Source organism: Suncus etruscus, chromosome X, assembly GCF_024139225.1.
Source record: "Suncus etruscus isolate mSunEtr1 chromosome X, mSunEtr1.pri.cur, whole genome shotgun sequence".
In the NCBI taxonomy this organism is placed as follows: domain Eukaryota; kingdom Metazoa; phylum Chordata; class Mammalia; order Eulipotyphla; family Soricidae; genus Suncus; species Suncus etruscus.
This window is the reverse complement of record NC_064868.1, coordinates 15,985,921-16,004,189: the sequence shown is the minus strand read 5'-3', so window position 1 is coordinate 16,004,189 and position 18,269 is coordinate 15,985,921. Positions and strand designations below refer to the sequence as shown.

At 38.9% G+C, this 18,269-nt stretch overlaps 1 protein-coding gene across 1 annotated transcript in view; it reads right to left on the bottom strand.

Moving 5' to 3' along the window:
• ARHGAP6 (Rho GTPase activating protein 6) overlaps positions 1-18,269 on the bottom strand; it is a 289,551-nt gene that overhangs the window by 50,676 nt on the left and 220,606 nt on the right. Inside the window, exon 3 of the mRNA XM_049767109.1 lies at positions 7,039-7,110. Within this exon, the coding sequence (XP_049623066.1) occupies positions 7,039-7,110 (72 nt within the window). The remainder of the gene's footprint in view (positions 1-7,038; positions 7,111-18,269) is intronic.

Genomic DNA, 18,269 nt, shown 5'->3' with positions numbered 1-18,269 from the left:
TAAAACCTTGCATGTGTCAATTAAGCAGTGGACTCACATGCTTATTTGTAGTTTCAAAGCACATCTGATAGAGTGTATAGGAATTCTAGAGCTCTTGTTGCTAATAACAACCAATGAAGTTGAGAATAGGAGTTCAGACCATAAGGACACTCAGCCAATACTTTTTATGCTGGGGGCAGAAATGTGTATCATGTCATCACCCAGATATCTTCACCAGGAGATTGCTGTCCTGATTGTCCTCATTACCAGTAACTGTTTATTGTCCTCACCATGAGCCATGACATCAGAAAGTGACATACCATCTATTTTGGTGATCAGCAACTTTGGTGATGATCACCATCCCAAGGAGGGACTGAAACTTGCAAGTCTGCCATTGTCTCCCCTTCTGGGCTCCCTTCTGCTGTCATTGACTTTGATTCATGCCCATCCTCCCTATTTGCCATTACCCTGGGCTAAATGGATCTACCCATCAACGACTCACTGGGTTCTCTGTCCTCCTGCTGCGATGAGGAGACAGCAATTCTTAGTTGCTGCTTAAGCACTTTAGAGTAAGACAGCTGGGCTCCCATCCAGAGTCTGGACACTGAGATAAGGACCTGAGCTTACATTCCCATCACAGGTTTCAGCCCTGGTATTCCCGAGGCGCCTTTAATAGGAGCCACACATCATGGACATTCGGAAAAATTAAATGTCCTTCACTGCCTTTTAAGTAATAAGTGCTCCCTATCCTGTTTAAGAAGTCTTGCTCCCTAATAACTGGGGCAGATATCCACCTTTCCCTGGATCATTTCAACCTCCAATCTGTGAGCTCTAGAAGTAATGGGCCTTGGGACTTGACTTCCCTTGTGCAGATGAACTAAATTTGGGTCCTCAGTCTAAACTGTCCTGGTGTTTTACTTCTGTGAAGGGTGAGCTCAGATACTGAAGGAGCAAGGAGTCATCTGCCAATCTTTCATGGACAACCACATGTTTTCATACTTAGCAGGAAGTCAAAGTGTACAGATCTTAATTGAATATACCTGCTGAGGCACCTCAAAACATCCACTTCTTTCTGACTTTCTACTCTATGACTCTCCCCCATCCACTCATTTCTATTCCATAGTGGACTCAGCCTTCACCAATAATGGCAATACCTCTGAAGTCCAGCTTCCTGCCATCACTCTGCCTTTCTCCAATTCATCCATCGCACATTGAATTGTGGCAATCAATGGAAAGACATCAACAAGTCTACCCCTGCTTAATAACATGCTAAGGTATCCATGCTCTCAGTATACAGACCAAAAATTGTGCTATCTCCTTTCTATTTTCCCTTGGAATAGGGCTTCCCTATTGTCCTCTTTGCCCCAAGAATAAATTCTGGGCAGCAGACAGAACATTTGCTTTGACAATTCCCACATTCTGATATAGATGCTCCATTTTTGTTTTTTACTGCTATTTAATAAGACACAAAAAGTTGTGCCAAATATTCCTGAACAGTTTGACTTAACAGTTCTCACAAATATAACCTATTTAGAGAATAAGCAATAATAAAACATGATGTAACGTAATTTTCACATGAAGTACTAATCACCAGGCCCAGAGAACTAGCACAAGTGCTTAGCTTGTCTTTTTTGCAAATGTAAACTCCAAATTCCACATACACCAGTTATTTTCCCTACAAGGATCATCTTTACCTTTACCCCAGGGGATTTCTGGCTGCTCCAGAGCTAGGTCTGTGAGCACCACAAAAGGGTTTCTCTGTAGGAAACACCACAGTCAAAAAGAGGATGCTGACTGACACGCATGAACAACTTTACAACAGTATCTCATGGTGATTCAATTAAAAATTTATCCAAAAATGTGGGTCCTCATTACATGGTAGGAAGATTGCCACAAATTGTGAAGCAGTGCAGTTAAGGTAGAGATGGGATCCCTATTATAGTGAGAGTTAAAAATGATCCCTTTGGACAAGAACTGGGTACATAAAGTGATGTGCAGGGTGCCCCTTCAATAACAATAGTGCAGAATGCAGAGAAAGGCATTGGGGGTGGGTGAGGAGGAAAATGGGAACACTGATGGTAGGAGACTTTGATGGGTGAAGCGTGTAATTGTAAGACTGAAACTCAATCATGAACAACTTTGTAATCACGGCGATTAAAGAAAACATTATGGGTCCTTGGATGAGGACTGCACAAGCACCTAGCAAAAACACTATGAGCAGTGGGATATGAGGTGTGGCCCTTGCTAAGCACCACAGTCACACGTGGTATCACTGTTGGTTGGTGTAGAACAAAGAAGGAAGGAGAAGCTGCAATGAGAGTAAAAGAAGAATTGTTTGATTATGTCAAAATATATGGCCCAAGTTGAAAACAAGGACCTGTCTCCCAGACCTCCACAACAGTAAAGCCTTACTGCCCCATACACCAATCAGGAACCACAATCACTGGAACAAAGAAGCTATTTGGAAACATTTTTCCCACAAAGCAATTGCTTTTTGACACCAGCACATAGTTTTCTTTTTTTTTTTTTTTTTTTTTTTTGGTTTTTGGGCCACACCCGGTGACGCTCAGGGGTTACTCCTGGCTATGCGCTCAGAAGTCGCTCCTGGCTTGGGGGACCATATGGGACGCCGGGGGATCGAACCGCGGTCTGTCTCCTAGGCTAGCGCAGGTAAGGCAGGCACCTTACCTCGAGCGCCACCGCCCGGCCCCAGCACATAGTTTTCTGAGTTTTGCAAGTTTACAAGCTAGTTTTTGCTTGCCAAGGAATGGACCTCAGAGAAATGAAGAGCTCAGTCATTGTTAATAAAACTATGCTTGGGGAACCTGCAGCAATCTTAACAAGTTTCCATTTGGAAACTGAGAATCACATGGCAAGAACTGAAGACTGTCACGTGATCCACTGTGTAAGCTATCAAGGCAACCAAGTAAAATAGAAGACAGGATTCACTCCGATTTCATTAATAAAGTGACCTATTTCTTACTTAATGATTCACTTTATTAGAAGAACAATTTAATTCTAAAAAGATGCTGATATTTATTTTTAGATGACCTTGCCCATGAGTTCATTTTGCGTTTCCTGTTTTCCTGCTTTTACTCTTGGATTGAAACGATGATCATTTTGCAAATGTGCAGCTGTTATGAACTCCGACACTACGGTTACACTGGAAGGAAATAATGGGAACCAATTACAACTACATCAGACCTTCACACTGCCACTCTCACACTGAACCTGTGGACATCTTTTTTTTTTCTCTCTTTCAATATTTTGAGTTTGGGGTTGGGGCCATACCCAGTATTGCTTGGGGACTACTTCCAGCTTAGTCCTTGGGGGACAATTTGGTGCCAGGAAACAAGCAACATGTGCATTCCAGTCCTTAAAGCTACTTCTGTTGTCAGGACAGCTTGTTTTTAAACATTAAGCTTTAAAAACACACACACACACAACACAAACAACAATGTCTCTTTGACCATGCCACGTGATATTTCTCCCCTTTGTTAAATGGGATATCTGTCTTTGGGGGGCACTGGGACCTCTTTTTCTTCTCCAGACAGCATCTGGAGCAGGCTCAGAACACTGTCAAATTTTCACTAAGGTATGGATAAATGTCCACTGTATTGGTATCCATTGGCCTATCCTTCCATGTTCAGCACAACAGTTGCTTTTGTTTTGTACTAGAGATACATATATACATTTTGATTTACTGGGGAGAACACATTCATTGCCAACAAAAATACTTACGGTGTGTGTTTACTTAGTTGAGCCCGGGATCTATGCTTCTGAAGAAGCATGTAAATTGTATATTATGAGTGTTCAAGGCCCACTATCAACACCACCATCCTCAAACTATCCAACTTTAAAGCTTTAAATTACCAACACAGAGCTGAGTCTTTCCTTTAATAGACTCTATAAACATTGAGAATTCTGCTAATCTAGCAAGGGAAAGGCATTTACTTGATGGCAGGGTTAGTTTGAGCAACACTACTTTCAACGATTATGCTGAGTTAGGGAGATAAAGTTAGGGAGATAGTCCTGGTAGCTCTTAGGACTACTGAGCCTGAGAAGCAAAACATTGAGGGACCATAGCACAGATTTGTTAGGCCTGCAGAGCCCAGAAAATACCACTGGGATTGGCCTGCAGAAACCCTGAGTATTGCTTGGAAGTCCCACACCACACCAAGAAAAATCCCGTTTTGGATGACCCCAACATTTACTGTGCCTATGTGGGGGCTGGGGGAGAGACAAAAACCACTAAATAATCCTTTATTATTATTATTATTATTTTTTATTTTATCTAGTTTTGATCGAATTCTTTGTTTGGGGGTAAATATTGAAGTAGTTGTCCACTTTTTAATTATATATTTACTTTCTCTTTCTTCTTTTCCCTTCCTCCTTGCGCCTTGTCATATTTCCTATCTCAAGACCATGGCAACTATGTGGTGCATATTTTTATGGCTGCAGTGCTCACTGAATATCTTATTTGATTCCTCTTTTTGAACTGCTGTGGTGTTTCACCTTCTTCTTTTCCCCATCGTCTCTCAAACCAAAGACAAGAGCCTCTAGAAAGACTCCGCTCATAGTCGACGTAGTCGATTTTTACCCTATTATATTACCTTTCTCTTCCTCAAACAAATCCACATAACTTGATCTTTCTAGCCCCGCCTCCCAACTTGAGGGGGAAATAATGGAAGCACCAAGACCAAACAGATATAAGCTCACTAAGTAATTAACTAGACACAGAGGGGGCCATGAATTCTAGCAGCCCCCGGGGGGAAGAGTGGAGAATATGGGAGGCAGAATGGGAGCAGTTGTGGGAGGACAATTCGGTGGTGGGAATTCCCCTGATTCAATGTAAATATGTACCTGGAATATTACTGTGAACGATATGTAAGCCACTACAAATCAATAAAAATTATGTTAAAAAAAGAAAGCAAAGCACTATGTTGCCTACTAATGTTCCAGTAAATAAAGGATATGAACTTACGAAGGAAGTGAGTAGGAAGAAAAAGGGAAAAAGGAAGGAGGGGCCAGCCAGCTAATGGATCATATTATGCATTCTCATTTGAATATGAAACAGAATTATATAGTTTCTAGATCTTATATGCATAAGGACAGATGAGCTCATCTTGCGAACCCGTAGAAGGGTAAGTGCAATTTGATTGTGCATCCCACAATCCTCCCACACCCACATTTGTAAACACAACCAGATTGATTCTGATCTGATGACCTCAGAGGGTAAAACCAATCAGCAGAATCAACTATAGTGTGAGGATATGTGATACATATAAATCTTGGTCATTATATGAAGGAGCCCTTTTCTTCAGGCTTCTGCTACATGCCTTCCTACCTGCCCGCTTGTAGAGATTTTCCCAACCTGCACTGCTAAAGTTTTGTGCTGTAGGTATGCTATTACTACACACTGTGCACAAGTAGACAGACCAGTTTGCTACCTGCTGTAAGAAATTCCACAAAATTCAATTTGTCAGGCAGTGAGAGGTAGTTCGCTAAGGGTTAATATCCTTTGCCTTCGCTATTCCTAGAGCATTTTCTGCTGCAAGAGAACAAGCCCAGAGAAGAATATGATGTTACTCATGTCCATTTTCACTTCGCACCATTTGAATCAGACTTTATTGGACTGGACTCTGGGAAGTGGAATTTTTAAAGGTTCCACAAATAATTGGTAGAAATCACTTCACACTTTATTTTTAATCATGTTTGAGGTAAAAAAAAAAAAAGTAAATATCTTGAGATATTTTGTTTGGAGCAGTGCTACTGGCATCTAGTGGTAGAAACCAGGGATGCTGCTAAATGTCTCCAAAGTAACCAGTGATAGTACAGTGGGCAAGGTGGGTGCATGCCTTGCATGCAACCAATCCAGGTTCAATCCCTGGTATCCCATATGGCCTCTCTCCCAGGCCTGCCAGGAGTGATTCTTGAATTCTCAGGAAGAACCCTTGAGCATCGCTGGGTGTGGCACCAAAAACAAAGAAAATATTAAATATTTTACAAGTTACAGGAAAACTCCACCCTAGCCCTAGCAACACAAAGTATCCATGATTTGAGAAATCATGCTCAGAGGGAATTTAAACATTGCTTTTCTGTTCTTTAGAACACTTTATCTCCTTTTAGTCCAAAGAATTAAATGTCATTATCCTTTGGACAGTTAAGATATGGGTGAAGAATCAGAGATTATATCTTGTTCAATCCTTATCACATTGTATATGATTTCAGACCTTCCTTTTCATTGCCTTCCATTATTTTCCAAGGAGGAATCCATCATTATTCAAAAGAACACTGAGGTGAGCCATAATGGTTCTCCTCACTCAACACTTGTGTAGTATGTCACATGAAGTGAAATTGCATTTATATGACTACACTATTCAGCAGTTATTTCATGTGGGGCCATAGAAACAAGCTACCCAGCATTGTATGGTGCTAATGGAGCCCAGGTGCCAATTATGAGGCTCAACGAATATTAGTTTAAAAGTGACCACAAATACCTTTGAAAGAGTGACTAAAGCATTAGTTCCCAAAATAGAGAAGAGGAGGAAACAATATGAAGAGTCAACAGTTCTGAAAGCATATAAAAAGTGAGGATGCTGTGATCGAACATAAAAATTCAAAGAATGACCCATCTTCAGGGTGAGACTGTTTCTTTTCCAGTAGTTATGGAAAGTCAATCCAAACTCTTATTCAACTAGCCTGGCCGAACTTTCTGGATATGCCAGACAGCTGGTTAGTGTTAGAGATGCTGTCCATGGCTACTCAACCCAGGTTTTCTTTTTGCATAGAATCACAATGGGCCAAAATCATAATTGGAACCATAAATTTGGCACAAGCATCGCTTTTCTCCAACCAGTTGAACTCATCAATTCAGTACAGGGCCACTCAAACACAAAAGAGTAGACCAAAACAGCTCTTAATGACATTCCATCATAGAAATCCAGTTTACATAATGGAGTTGAATCACATAAATCTAAGCCATTCAAAAACCCCACCAAATTCAACCATTATGCTCCATGGAAGATGCATTTGCTTTAGTTCATTCTGTCCATTTACCTCTATCTTTGTTTTTCTCCTTTCCCAGTGAATCCAGTTTCTTTCTCAGAGACTTCTTCCTCTTTTGTCCATCTGTAAATATTACAAATAAAATAAAAGTAAGAAAACTGAACAGAATGGATCAGACTCCTGATAAAGAAATGAAAAAAAAAAACCCTTTGTAAAATCCAAAGCATACAAGTAGCTACATACAAATAGCTACATTTTTTTAGAAATTTAAATACAAACTAAAAAAATAAGAACCCATATTTTCTGATTTTCACAACTTGTAATATTGCTATAACAAATCTATCTACACTTTTTTTGATTTTCAAACTATATTGTGCCAATTATGTCCCCTTAATGTATGATTTGTACTATACATTTCAGAATTCATTTTTTTCAATTTTTTAAAATTTTTTATTTAAACAACGTTATTACATTCATGATTATGTTTGGGTTTCAGTCATGTAAAGAACACCACCCATCACCAGTGCAACATTCCCATCACCAATGTCCCAAATCTCCCTCCTCCCCACCCGCTTGTAATGTAGACAGGCTTTCTATTTCCCTCATACATTCTCATTATTAGGACAATTCAAAACGTAGTTATTTCTCTAACTAAACTCATCCCTGTTTGTGGTGAGCTTCATGAGGTGAGCTGTAACTTCCAGCTCTTTTCTCTTTTGTGTCTGAAAGTTATTATTGCAAGAATGTCTTTCATTTTTCTTAAAACCCATAGATGAGTCAGACCATTCTGTGTCTTTCTCTCTCTCTGACTTATTTCACTCAACATAATAGATTCCATGTACATCCATGAATAGGAAAATTTCATGACTTTATCTCTCCTGATAGCTGCATAATATTCCACTGTGTATATGTACTACAGTTTCTTTAGCCATTCATCTTTTGAAGGGTATCTTGGATGTTTCCAGAGGCTTGCTATGATAAATAGTGCTGCAAATGAATATAGGTGTAAGGAAGGGATTTTTGTATTCTATTCTTATGTTCCTAGGGTATATTCCTAGGAGTGGTATAGCTGGGTCATATGGGAGCTCGATTTCCAGTTTCTGGAGGAATCTCCATACTGCTTTCCTTAAAGGTTGAACTAGACGTCATTCCCACCAGCAGTGGATAAGAGTTCCTTTCTCTCCACATCCCCGCCAACACTGCTTGTTCTCATTCTTTGTGATGTGTGCCAATCTCTGGGGTGTGAGGTGATACCTCATAGTTGTTTTGATTTGCATCTCACTGATGATTAGGGATGTGGAGCATTTTTCCTGTGTCTTTTGGCCATTTGTATTTCTTCTTTGTCAAAGTGTCTGTCCATTTCTTCTCTCCATTTTTTTGATGGGATTAGATGGGTTTTTTTCTTGTAAAGTTCTGTCAGTGCCTTGTATATTTTGGAGATTAGCCCCTTGTCTGATGGGTATTGGGTGAATAGTTTCTCCCACTCAGTGGAGGGCTCTTGTATCCTGGGAACTATTTCTTTTGAGGTGCAGAAGCTTCTCAGTTTAATATATTTTCATCTGTTAATCTCTGCTTTCACTTGCTTGGAGAGTGCAGTTTCCTCCTTGAAGATGCCTGTAGTCTCAATGTCCTGGAGTGTTTTGCCTATGTGTTGTTCTATATATCTTATGGTTTTGGGTCTGATATCGAGGTCTTTCATCCATTTGGATTTTACCTTCGTACATGATGTTAGCTGGGGGTCTAAGTTCAATTTTTTGCAAGTGGCTAGCCAGTTGTGCCAACACCACTTGTTGAAGAGGCTTTCTTTGCTCTATTTAGGATTTCTTGCTCCTTTATCAAAAATTAGGTGATTGTATGTCTGGGGAACATTTTATGAGTATTCAAGCCTATTCTGCTGATCTGAGGGCCTGTCTTTATTCCAATACCATGCTGTTTTGATAAATATTGCTTTGTAGTACAGTTTAAAGTTGGGGAAAGTAATTCCTCCCATATTCTTTTTCCCAATGATTGCTTTAGCTATTCTAGGGTGTTTATTGTTCCAAATGAATTTCAAAAGTTCCTGATCCACTTCTTTGAAGAATGTCATGGGCAGCTTTAGAGGGACGGCATTAAATCTGTGCAATGCTTTGGGGAGTATTGTCATTTTAATGATGTTAATCCTGCCAATCCATGAGCAGGGTATGTGACAAATAGCTACATTTAAGCAAAAGTATGACTTCACTCATAATTGGGTATTTTCAACAGAGTAATGGCTTTGAAATTACGTAAAAATCCGTCACATGGACTGCACACACAGCCAGAATTTGGGGATATGCTTTTCAATTTTGTTTTGAATCATGGATAGTACATTAACTTACAACCTTTCCAATTAACATATTTTTGACACCTACTATGTTTACTTTAGCATTAATTTGCTTTATTAATTAGGGAGGTCTCTTCTGGTGATCCCAAGTCAACCTGGTTTGTGGTTCAATGTAAAGAACTGAGCATACAGTGCTACTTGTGCCCTCTGGTGCTAGGGATTTCTCTGGGCTACCATAATAGGACTTGGAGGCCTCCAAATTCACATCCTTTAGTGCTTAGGAATATTAATGACTGTATCTGGTAATGCTCAGGAGATCATGATATGCCAAGGAATGAAGTGGGGTCAGCTGCAGAAAGAAAGCTCCATCATCCCTACACTATCTCGTTGGCCCTGATATATTTGCTGTGACTACAATATGCTTCTCTTCCTTATCCTTTATGTTTATGAAAGAATTTTACTTCTTGAATCAAATATCCATGAGAGGAGAGTAAATGGGACCTATAATTTTAACACTCATGTGCTAATAGTCAAGTATAATTAGATTTAAAAAATGAATGTCCATAGAACATAGATTTCATTATTGCTGCACTCTCTACTACGTTGTGACTTTGGAGACATCAGTGTCATCTATAAAAATGGAACTTTAATGCGATTATTGTGCAAATTAAACCAGATGATGCTTATAAAGTACACTTAATAGAGGAAATGAACAGTGTCTATAAATTTAGATTGATGTGGTAGGGACTACATCACGTTTTTCACTGTAATTTTACCATGATTTAAGGAACCATTTCTCAAAGATGAACTTTTGAGTTGTTTCTAATTTTTCACTACTAAAAGTCGGGCATCCAGCCTTGGAACAATAGTACCTAATGCAGCTGGCTAGCAGACTAAATAATAAAGATACCACTCATATCACTAAGCAGCTGACCTTGAATTCCTGAGCTGTCATCAGAAAATATTCGTAGCCATGATTGCAAGAATAGGTATTATGCAGCTGTCAAGTTAACATGTGGGAGGGACAAACTAAAAAGCCATGTGATCAAATAAGGAGAAGATACACTAAAAAGTGTGGTCAATGATAGACTCAGCCCAATACAAATGCAAAAGCCCAATCCTGATATCAGGAAAAGGCCGAGTAAGCATTCCTGGACTGAGATGTAGAGTCCTGGAGTTTGCCCCAGCTTCTAGATCCTCCTCTTGGAATTTTTGGAGGCAAAAAATTCATAATATCATCATCAGGCAATTCAATAACTAATCATTTTCCAAGAAATATTTCAAATATGATTCTTTGCCCTTTAAGTCAAAATATTTTCTAGGAGTTTTCATACAAAAAGTTGTAAAAATTGGTAGAGAAAAATTAGATAAATCAGTGGTTTAGGGGAAAGAATTATCCATCAATTCATTTCATTATACATATATTTTTTTAAATAATTTCTTTATTTAAGCACTATGGTTACAAACATGTTCAGAACTGTGTTTCAGACATAAAATGAACATTCCCTTTCACCAGAGCAATTTTTGCACCACCATTGTCCCCTATTTCCCCATCCCCCATCCTCTGCCTGTCTTGAAGACAGGCATTGCCCCTCTCTCTCTATCATTGTCATGGTAGTTATTAGTGTAGTTATTTCTCTAACTGCACTTACTTATTCTTATTGTCAGCATCCAATAGGACAATCTAGCTATATATATATGTATATATATAGTATTTACCAAAATTTACTGGATACCTACAGAAAGAAATCCAACTATGTCTGATTCTAATCTTTCTCCAGATTCGCCTGATAGATTTTTCCCCCATTGGAACGAACTGCTCATTAATGACTTTACATCAACAAATAGATCTGACTATAGCAGGAATGTTTTCCTTAAAATTCTATCATTCTTTCACTTTATTAGTCACTCAAGTAAACTACATATTAAACTTTAATAGATTTACTTCTAATAATCAGTGGACAGATACAAAAATTAAAACAAGTACACAGATTCAGGGTATATACCTTTTAGGGGATATTTTCCATTTAGAATTATTTCTTTAAAATTTTTTTATTTCTTTCATTGTTTTTATTTGGGAAACACCTAGCAGTGCTCAGGGCTTACTTCTAAGGTATCGCTGCTGACAGTACTTAAGGGACCATATGGAGTGCTGGTGATCAAACCCAGGTCAAATATGTGCAAGGTAAGCACCTTATATGTTCTACTATAACTTCAGACACCTAATACTTCTCTTTTAAATCAGAGAATATATAATATGTATAAAAATAAGTATACAGCTCTAATCCCCTCAAAAAATGGGGAGAAGAAATGGACACTTAGATAAAGAAGAAATACAAATGGCCAAAAGGCACATGAAAAAATACTCCACATAGCTAATCATCAGGGAGATGCAAATCAAAACAACTATGAGGTACCACCTCACACCCCAGAGATTGACACACATAACAAAGAATGAGAACAAACAGTGTTGGCAGGGATGCGGTGAGAAAGGAACTCTTATCCACTGCTGGTGGGAATGCTGACTAGTTCAACCTTTCTGGAGAGTGATATAGATTCCTCCAAAAACTTGAAATTGAGCTCCCATATGATCCAGCTATACCACTCCTAGGAATATACCCTAGGAACACAAAACTACAATACAAAAATCCCTTCCTTACACCTATATTTATTGCAGCACTATTTACCATAGCAAGACTCTGGAAACAACCAAGATGCCCTGCAATAAATGAATGGCTAAAGAAACTGTGGTACATATACACAATGGAATATTATGCACCCGTCAGGAGAAATGAAGTCATGAAATTTTCCTATACATGGAATTTATTATGCTGAGTGAAATAAGTCAGAGAGAGAGAGAGAGAGAAAGATGCACAATGGTCTCACTCATCTATGGGTTTTAAGAAAAATGAAAGACATTTCTCAACAATTTTCAGAGACAAAAGAGAGGAAGGCGGGACATTATAGCCACCTCATGAACCTTATCACAAGGAGTGATGAGTTTAGTTAGAGAAATAACTACATTGCAACTATCCAAACAATAAGAATGTATGAGGGAAATAGAAAGCCTGTCTAGAATATGGGTGGGGGGGAGGGGAGAAGGGATATTTGGGACATTGGTGGTGGGAATATTGCACTGGTGATGGGAGGTGTCATATGACTGAAACCCAACCACAATCATGTTTGTAACCAAGGTGTTTAAATAAAAAAGTATTAAAAAAAAGAAATAATACTTTATAATACAATCCCCACATTGTCAATAGCCAGTTTAAAATCAAAATTGTTGTTCATGCTTAAGGAGCCCTTTCTTTGTTCCTACTCCACTGATCTGACTTTTTATTTTATTTATTTATTTATTTATTTATTTATTTTAACTTTATTGATTGATTGGTTTTGGGCCACACCCGGCAGTGCTCAGGAGTTACTCCTGGCTCAGCACTCAACCACCCCTGGCAGGCTGGGGGACCATATGGGATGCCAGGAATTGTATCGGGTTCCTCCCGGGCTAGCCACATGCAAGGCAAATGCCCTACTGCTGTGCTTATCCCTTCGGCCCCTGATCTGACTTTTTAAAATACAAATTATCTGATTTTCTTTGTTCCTTTGATTATTTGTTTTTGGGGGTCATGCCTGGCAGTGCTCAGAGATTTATCCCGGCACTGTATTCAAGGATTATTTCTGCCTCTCAGCTCAGGGTTCACTCTTAGGGTTCAGTGGACTATATGGGATACCAGGGATTGAACCAGGGTTGGCTACATGTAAAGGAAGCACTCTGCCACTTAAACTAACTCTCCAGCCTCAATTGTCTCTGTTTTCGTTTACCACCTATATACATGCTTGCATCCTAACAGAATTTTCAGAAGGATTGTCGGTATTGTTCAACAACCTCTTGAATGAGTATGAGCATCTTGGACAGGCATTTTACTCTCTTACGTAGTTGAACATTGTGAGTTCTCTAGAATACCTGCACTCCTAAGGAGACTGTAGTAGTAAGGAAGGACAAGTGTTGACTGAGTATAATGTTGACTAAGGGCTTTGGCCATATATTATTATGTATCTTATTTTGGCATTGCATGCTGTCAGCAGCTCTATGAAGCCCATATAAGTCTTCCTTTCTGTTTTATTTGCAGGGAAACTGAGGTTAGGAGAGGTGAAGTATTGTGTACCAGGGAAGAAGTTAGGACCCAGAATTATCCAACATCAAATTCAATATTCTTAACCTTTACCTGGGCTGTTTCAGGAAACCATGGAATTTATTTGAAGGATGTCACATTAGAGACCAAATATAAAGACTGGCTGAAGGTCATCCAGATATTGAGAGAAAAGTGAAAAGGCAACAAAGAGTTGAGAGCTCTAGTTATTTGCTAGGACCAGTATATGTCATTTAACATACATGTTATGATCCAAAATGTATCCACATATAATCCAATGACATAGCTTTTTATTTATTCATTTTATGGCTGAGGAGATCAGAAACATGAGAAATAAAGCACACGGCTCTAAAGTCACAGGACTATTAAGAAGTAGAGTTGAAAATTAAATCCAGATCTTTCTACAAAAACCAAGTTTGTCTTAAGAGAAGCAGATAGCAGCCAAGTTGAGATATTTGTGACAATCAATTGAAAATATTGTGGCCTGGAGTGATAGTAAAATGACTAAGATACTTGTATTGAACGTAGCCAACCAAAATTCAATCCTGGCATCCCATATGGTCCTTTATACTCAACTAGGAGCAATTCCTGAGCATAGGCCCAGGAGTAATTCCAGAACACCATTAGGTATTGCCTAGAAAAAAAATCAAAACTCAGGAGTGGCAAAAGACTCCTAAGCATGCTCACAGGGACTTGATGAACTGCTGCTCAGACTCTTCTGTGCTCAGCACAACCAAGGTCATCCTGATTCAGCTCTGGGCATCCAGGGCCATACTTGGCAGTGCAAGTAGGAGTATGTGGTAACAGGGATCAAACTGAGGTTGAGTGTGTGCAAGGCATGCACCATAACCCTTGCACAACTTTTGTGTTCCTTTGAAATCTTTGCATTTAGCTCTATCTCATGAGAGATGTTTCTGTAGGTATTTGTGGCATCGTGGGTATCTCTTTATGGGTGCATTTAGGCTCTGCCCTCCCAGAAACCTGGACAATGGAAGACCTGGAGGTCCAGCCTTGTGTGAGGAAATCCCTGGGACATGGCTCCATAGTCTACATTCACATTTACACCTTGCCCAGGTGACCAAATCATAAGCTTTCAACCTTTTTTCTCTTCCTTAGTTCCATCAAGACTATGCTAGCATCAATGAGAAGAAATCACCTGCACTAAGAAACATAATGAATTTTTCCCCTTTTATTTAAACACAATGGAGAAAATTGAAATGTTAATCAAAAGGCTTCCCCAAAACAAATGCCTAGGCCCAGATAGATGCACAATTGAATTCTTTCAAACCTTTAAAGTGAACCTACTGCCAACCCTTGTCAGGCTTTTCCAGGAAATTGAAGAAACAGAAGCACTCCCGAAAAGTTTCTAGGAAGCTAATATCAATGTGATACCAAAAGAAGATAGAAACACCACAAAAAAGAGAATTATAGACCAATACCCTTGATGAACACAGATAAAAAGATCCTCAACAAAATATTAGCAAATATAATTCAAAAACTCATCAAGAAGGTTCTACATCATGACCAACTAGGATGTATTTGAGTAGTAGGACATAAGTGAGATATCTTCAGGACAGAGATGTCTCCTAGAGACAAACTCTCCTTCTGATGCTTCTACCAACCCAGAACAAGATGGATGCTGGATGACAAGTGCCAGCTATGCACTTCCCCTCACAGAGTGCTTGGAAAATCTTGAGCTCTATTGTCACATCTTGTCACATTCATAGCTATATCTTGGTCTGTATGTCCTGGGAAAAGGAGGCAGCTGGGAACATGGACTCCAACCTCCCTTTGCTTACTCCAAAGTCACAGAGTCACCCAACTGTGGACCACAACACCCGTTTCTATCAACCGGCAAGCCTCAAAGGCTGCAACTCAAACCTTGGCCTGAACGGAAGGTTCTAGTTTGTTTCCAGCCTTCCAGAAATTCCTGCTGAGAAAAGTCTGAAGGAATGTTATTTGGCACAGCTCCTCTGCTGCTCCCGACCACAGCTGCCTCGGTATTTACTTGGACCAGAGAAAAAAGTCTTGCAGAGAGTACAAACCAAAGGAATGCACAGGCTCTGTAAGAGCAGCTTAGCTTAAAAGTGAGGGAAGGGGAAATTATAGGAAATAGACATTGCATGGCTGAATGACAAGTGGCCCTTTAGGAATCATTGATGCTGAGGTTACTCCACCTGACTTGAAACAAGGTAAGTCTATCAGGAGGAAGAGTTTTGTGCATGACAGGAGATGAAAAAGCACTGGAGATAGACCAGAATATATAGCTACTTCTGTGATTTTTTTAAAGTATTTTTTAGGTCACACCTGGAGGTGCTCAGGGCTTACTCCTGGCTTTATGTGGCACTTCTCAGGAAGACAAGGATGGAACATGGGCTGGCAGCATGCAAGGCAAGCACCTTCCCCTCTGTACTGTGGTTATGGCCCCAGCAAATAACCATTTTTATTGTGCCAGTTGTCATGTCTCTGTTCACTGCCACATGTTCCACAGGAGTGAAATTAAATCTGGCTGAGGATTTCTTTATTCTGAGAACTGAAAACTGAGAACTTCCTTACTCTACCTTAGGAGCAGCTAAGCATTCAAACCATGTGCTACCTTGTGGCAAGCCACTCACATTTTCCCACTAGTGCAATTTATAGCCAGACCAGTTTCTATTTAAAACAGCATATGTGACTGACCAATAATAGTACAGTGGGCAGGGCACTTGCCTTGCATGCAACTGACAGGGATCTGATCCCTGGCATCACATATGATATGCTGTGAACTTCCAGGAATGATCCCTTAGTAAAGATTCAGGAGTGATCCCTAAGAGCAGAGCCAAAAGAAATCCCTGTATGTGGACCAAAAACAAACAAAAAACCAACACAATATAAAAACATTGTTGAGTCTATACCAGGTTAAATTAGTTGCACAGTAATAATTTCCTTCAACCTATAAAGAAATATGAGTCTGATTCTATTTATCTTTTGACCCAAATTCTAAATCTACTGGGGATAGGGGGGACTCAAATAAAAGTTTCTTGAGTGATCAGCATTTTATTTCTTCTATGAAATGTAGCAATAATTGTCTTCATAAAGATATATGCATAACATCTATAGCACACAAGGGAGACTCAAAGGACAATGAATTTACTGTTTTGTAGATGAATAAACATTTCTGTTTTAGATACTAACTGATTGGTCCTTCACAGGCCAGATAAAGTATTCTGGAGGAAATTAAAGAAAGGCAATTTTGTTAGCAAATTTAATTGCTCACGAATAGAATGAGTTATCTCAAAACACCCTCACTCCTAATTGCTTCCATCTTGGTTGCTTCCTGCCTCACACTCTGTGGGAGTCTTAGAGATCAGGTGAATTTTTCCCAAAGTCCTTGAATTTGGAATAAAAATTTTCCTCATTAATTCATGTTGTGAATGCTTAATTTTAGTATCTTAGGATATGTGAATTTAAGTAATCCAAAGTTTAGTAAATAAGGTGAAAAGAAATGAGAAAATGGTAAATTGAGAAGTGAAATGAAAGTTTCATAAAGTACAGCAGGTAGGGTATTTGCCTTATAGGTTGGATCGTCAGCATTCCATAAAGTCATCCAAGTCACCAGGAGTGATCCCTGAGCTCAGAGCCAGGAGTGAGTCCTGAACAGCACCAGGTGTAACTCCAAAATAAGCAAAAAAAAAAAATTAAAGAAGGCAAATAAGAATAAGAAAAAAATGACTCCAAGAAAGTGGAAAGCAGCATATTCAAGTTCAAAGTGTCTCCGCCATTCAATCAACTATGCATATCACCATAAGTATGTTTTTAGTACTATTTTCTCCAAATAGTCCATGCTCTGAGCTGTTAGTTATACCATCAGATCAATAGGTGAAATTATTATTTATATGTCACTTCACCTTAGTTTTAGCAATTTTCCCAGTAACCTTGATTGAAACAGAAGGGCGATAGGAATAGGGTGGTTGAGTCCTTCTATTTTCATAGGGTAACCCTCTCCAAATAAACATTCATTCTATAATTTGTTAACATCTTGTGGTTTTGATTTTTCAAAGTATGTTTCCATAGTGTGCACGTTTCTCAGGGAAAGAAATATTTATGGCAATTCTGAACCTTTTAAAGTACTTGTGAAATGTACTAATCTCCAGAGTTTACATATTGAAGTGGTGGTGAAATTATCAAAGCTGTGGTAAAACAAAACAAAACAAAACAAAAAAGAACATTCTGCCGGTCTCTCACTGTTATAAAGGGAGTCAGTTCTTGGAGGTCACCATGCTTCCAGCTATATTCAACACTAAGGAAGCTTTTCTGTTTTGTGTAAATTATTTTGTAAGGTAATGAGTTTTAAATTTTTCTCTCAAGACGTCAACAAAAATGTATATCATGTGGATTCTTCAACTCTAAAACAAGTGGATTTCTAGTCCAGAAAATCATCAAGATATTTAATTTGATGCCTTATTCTATCAAAACATGAGGGAAGGAACATGACTTGGATGCCACGGGTCTAAAAGCTCAACTATGGTTTTTCCTTAACTAAGCATTCTTTGTAATCACTCCTTGCTATAATAACTACTCATGATCAAATTATGCCCTAGAAGGATCTTTTGCTTGCTGTCATTTTTTCCATATTCAAGTGCTCTAAATTTTCTTTCTTTTCGTTTTTCTTTTTTTTTCTCAAAAGGTTAGTCATATAGCTATATGTTCCAAAAGCCCATGGACTATTCTCTTTTCCAGAGCTAGAAACTGATGTGTACTTTCAGATTCCTGAACTCATGTGTATTCTGACACTTTCCTTTAATTTAAAACAATATTTTTCATTTAGTCTATATGGGCATCATCTTTGC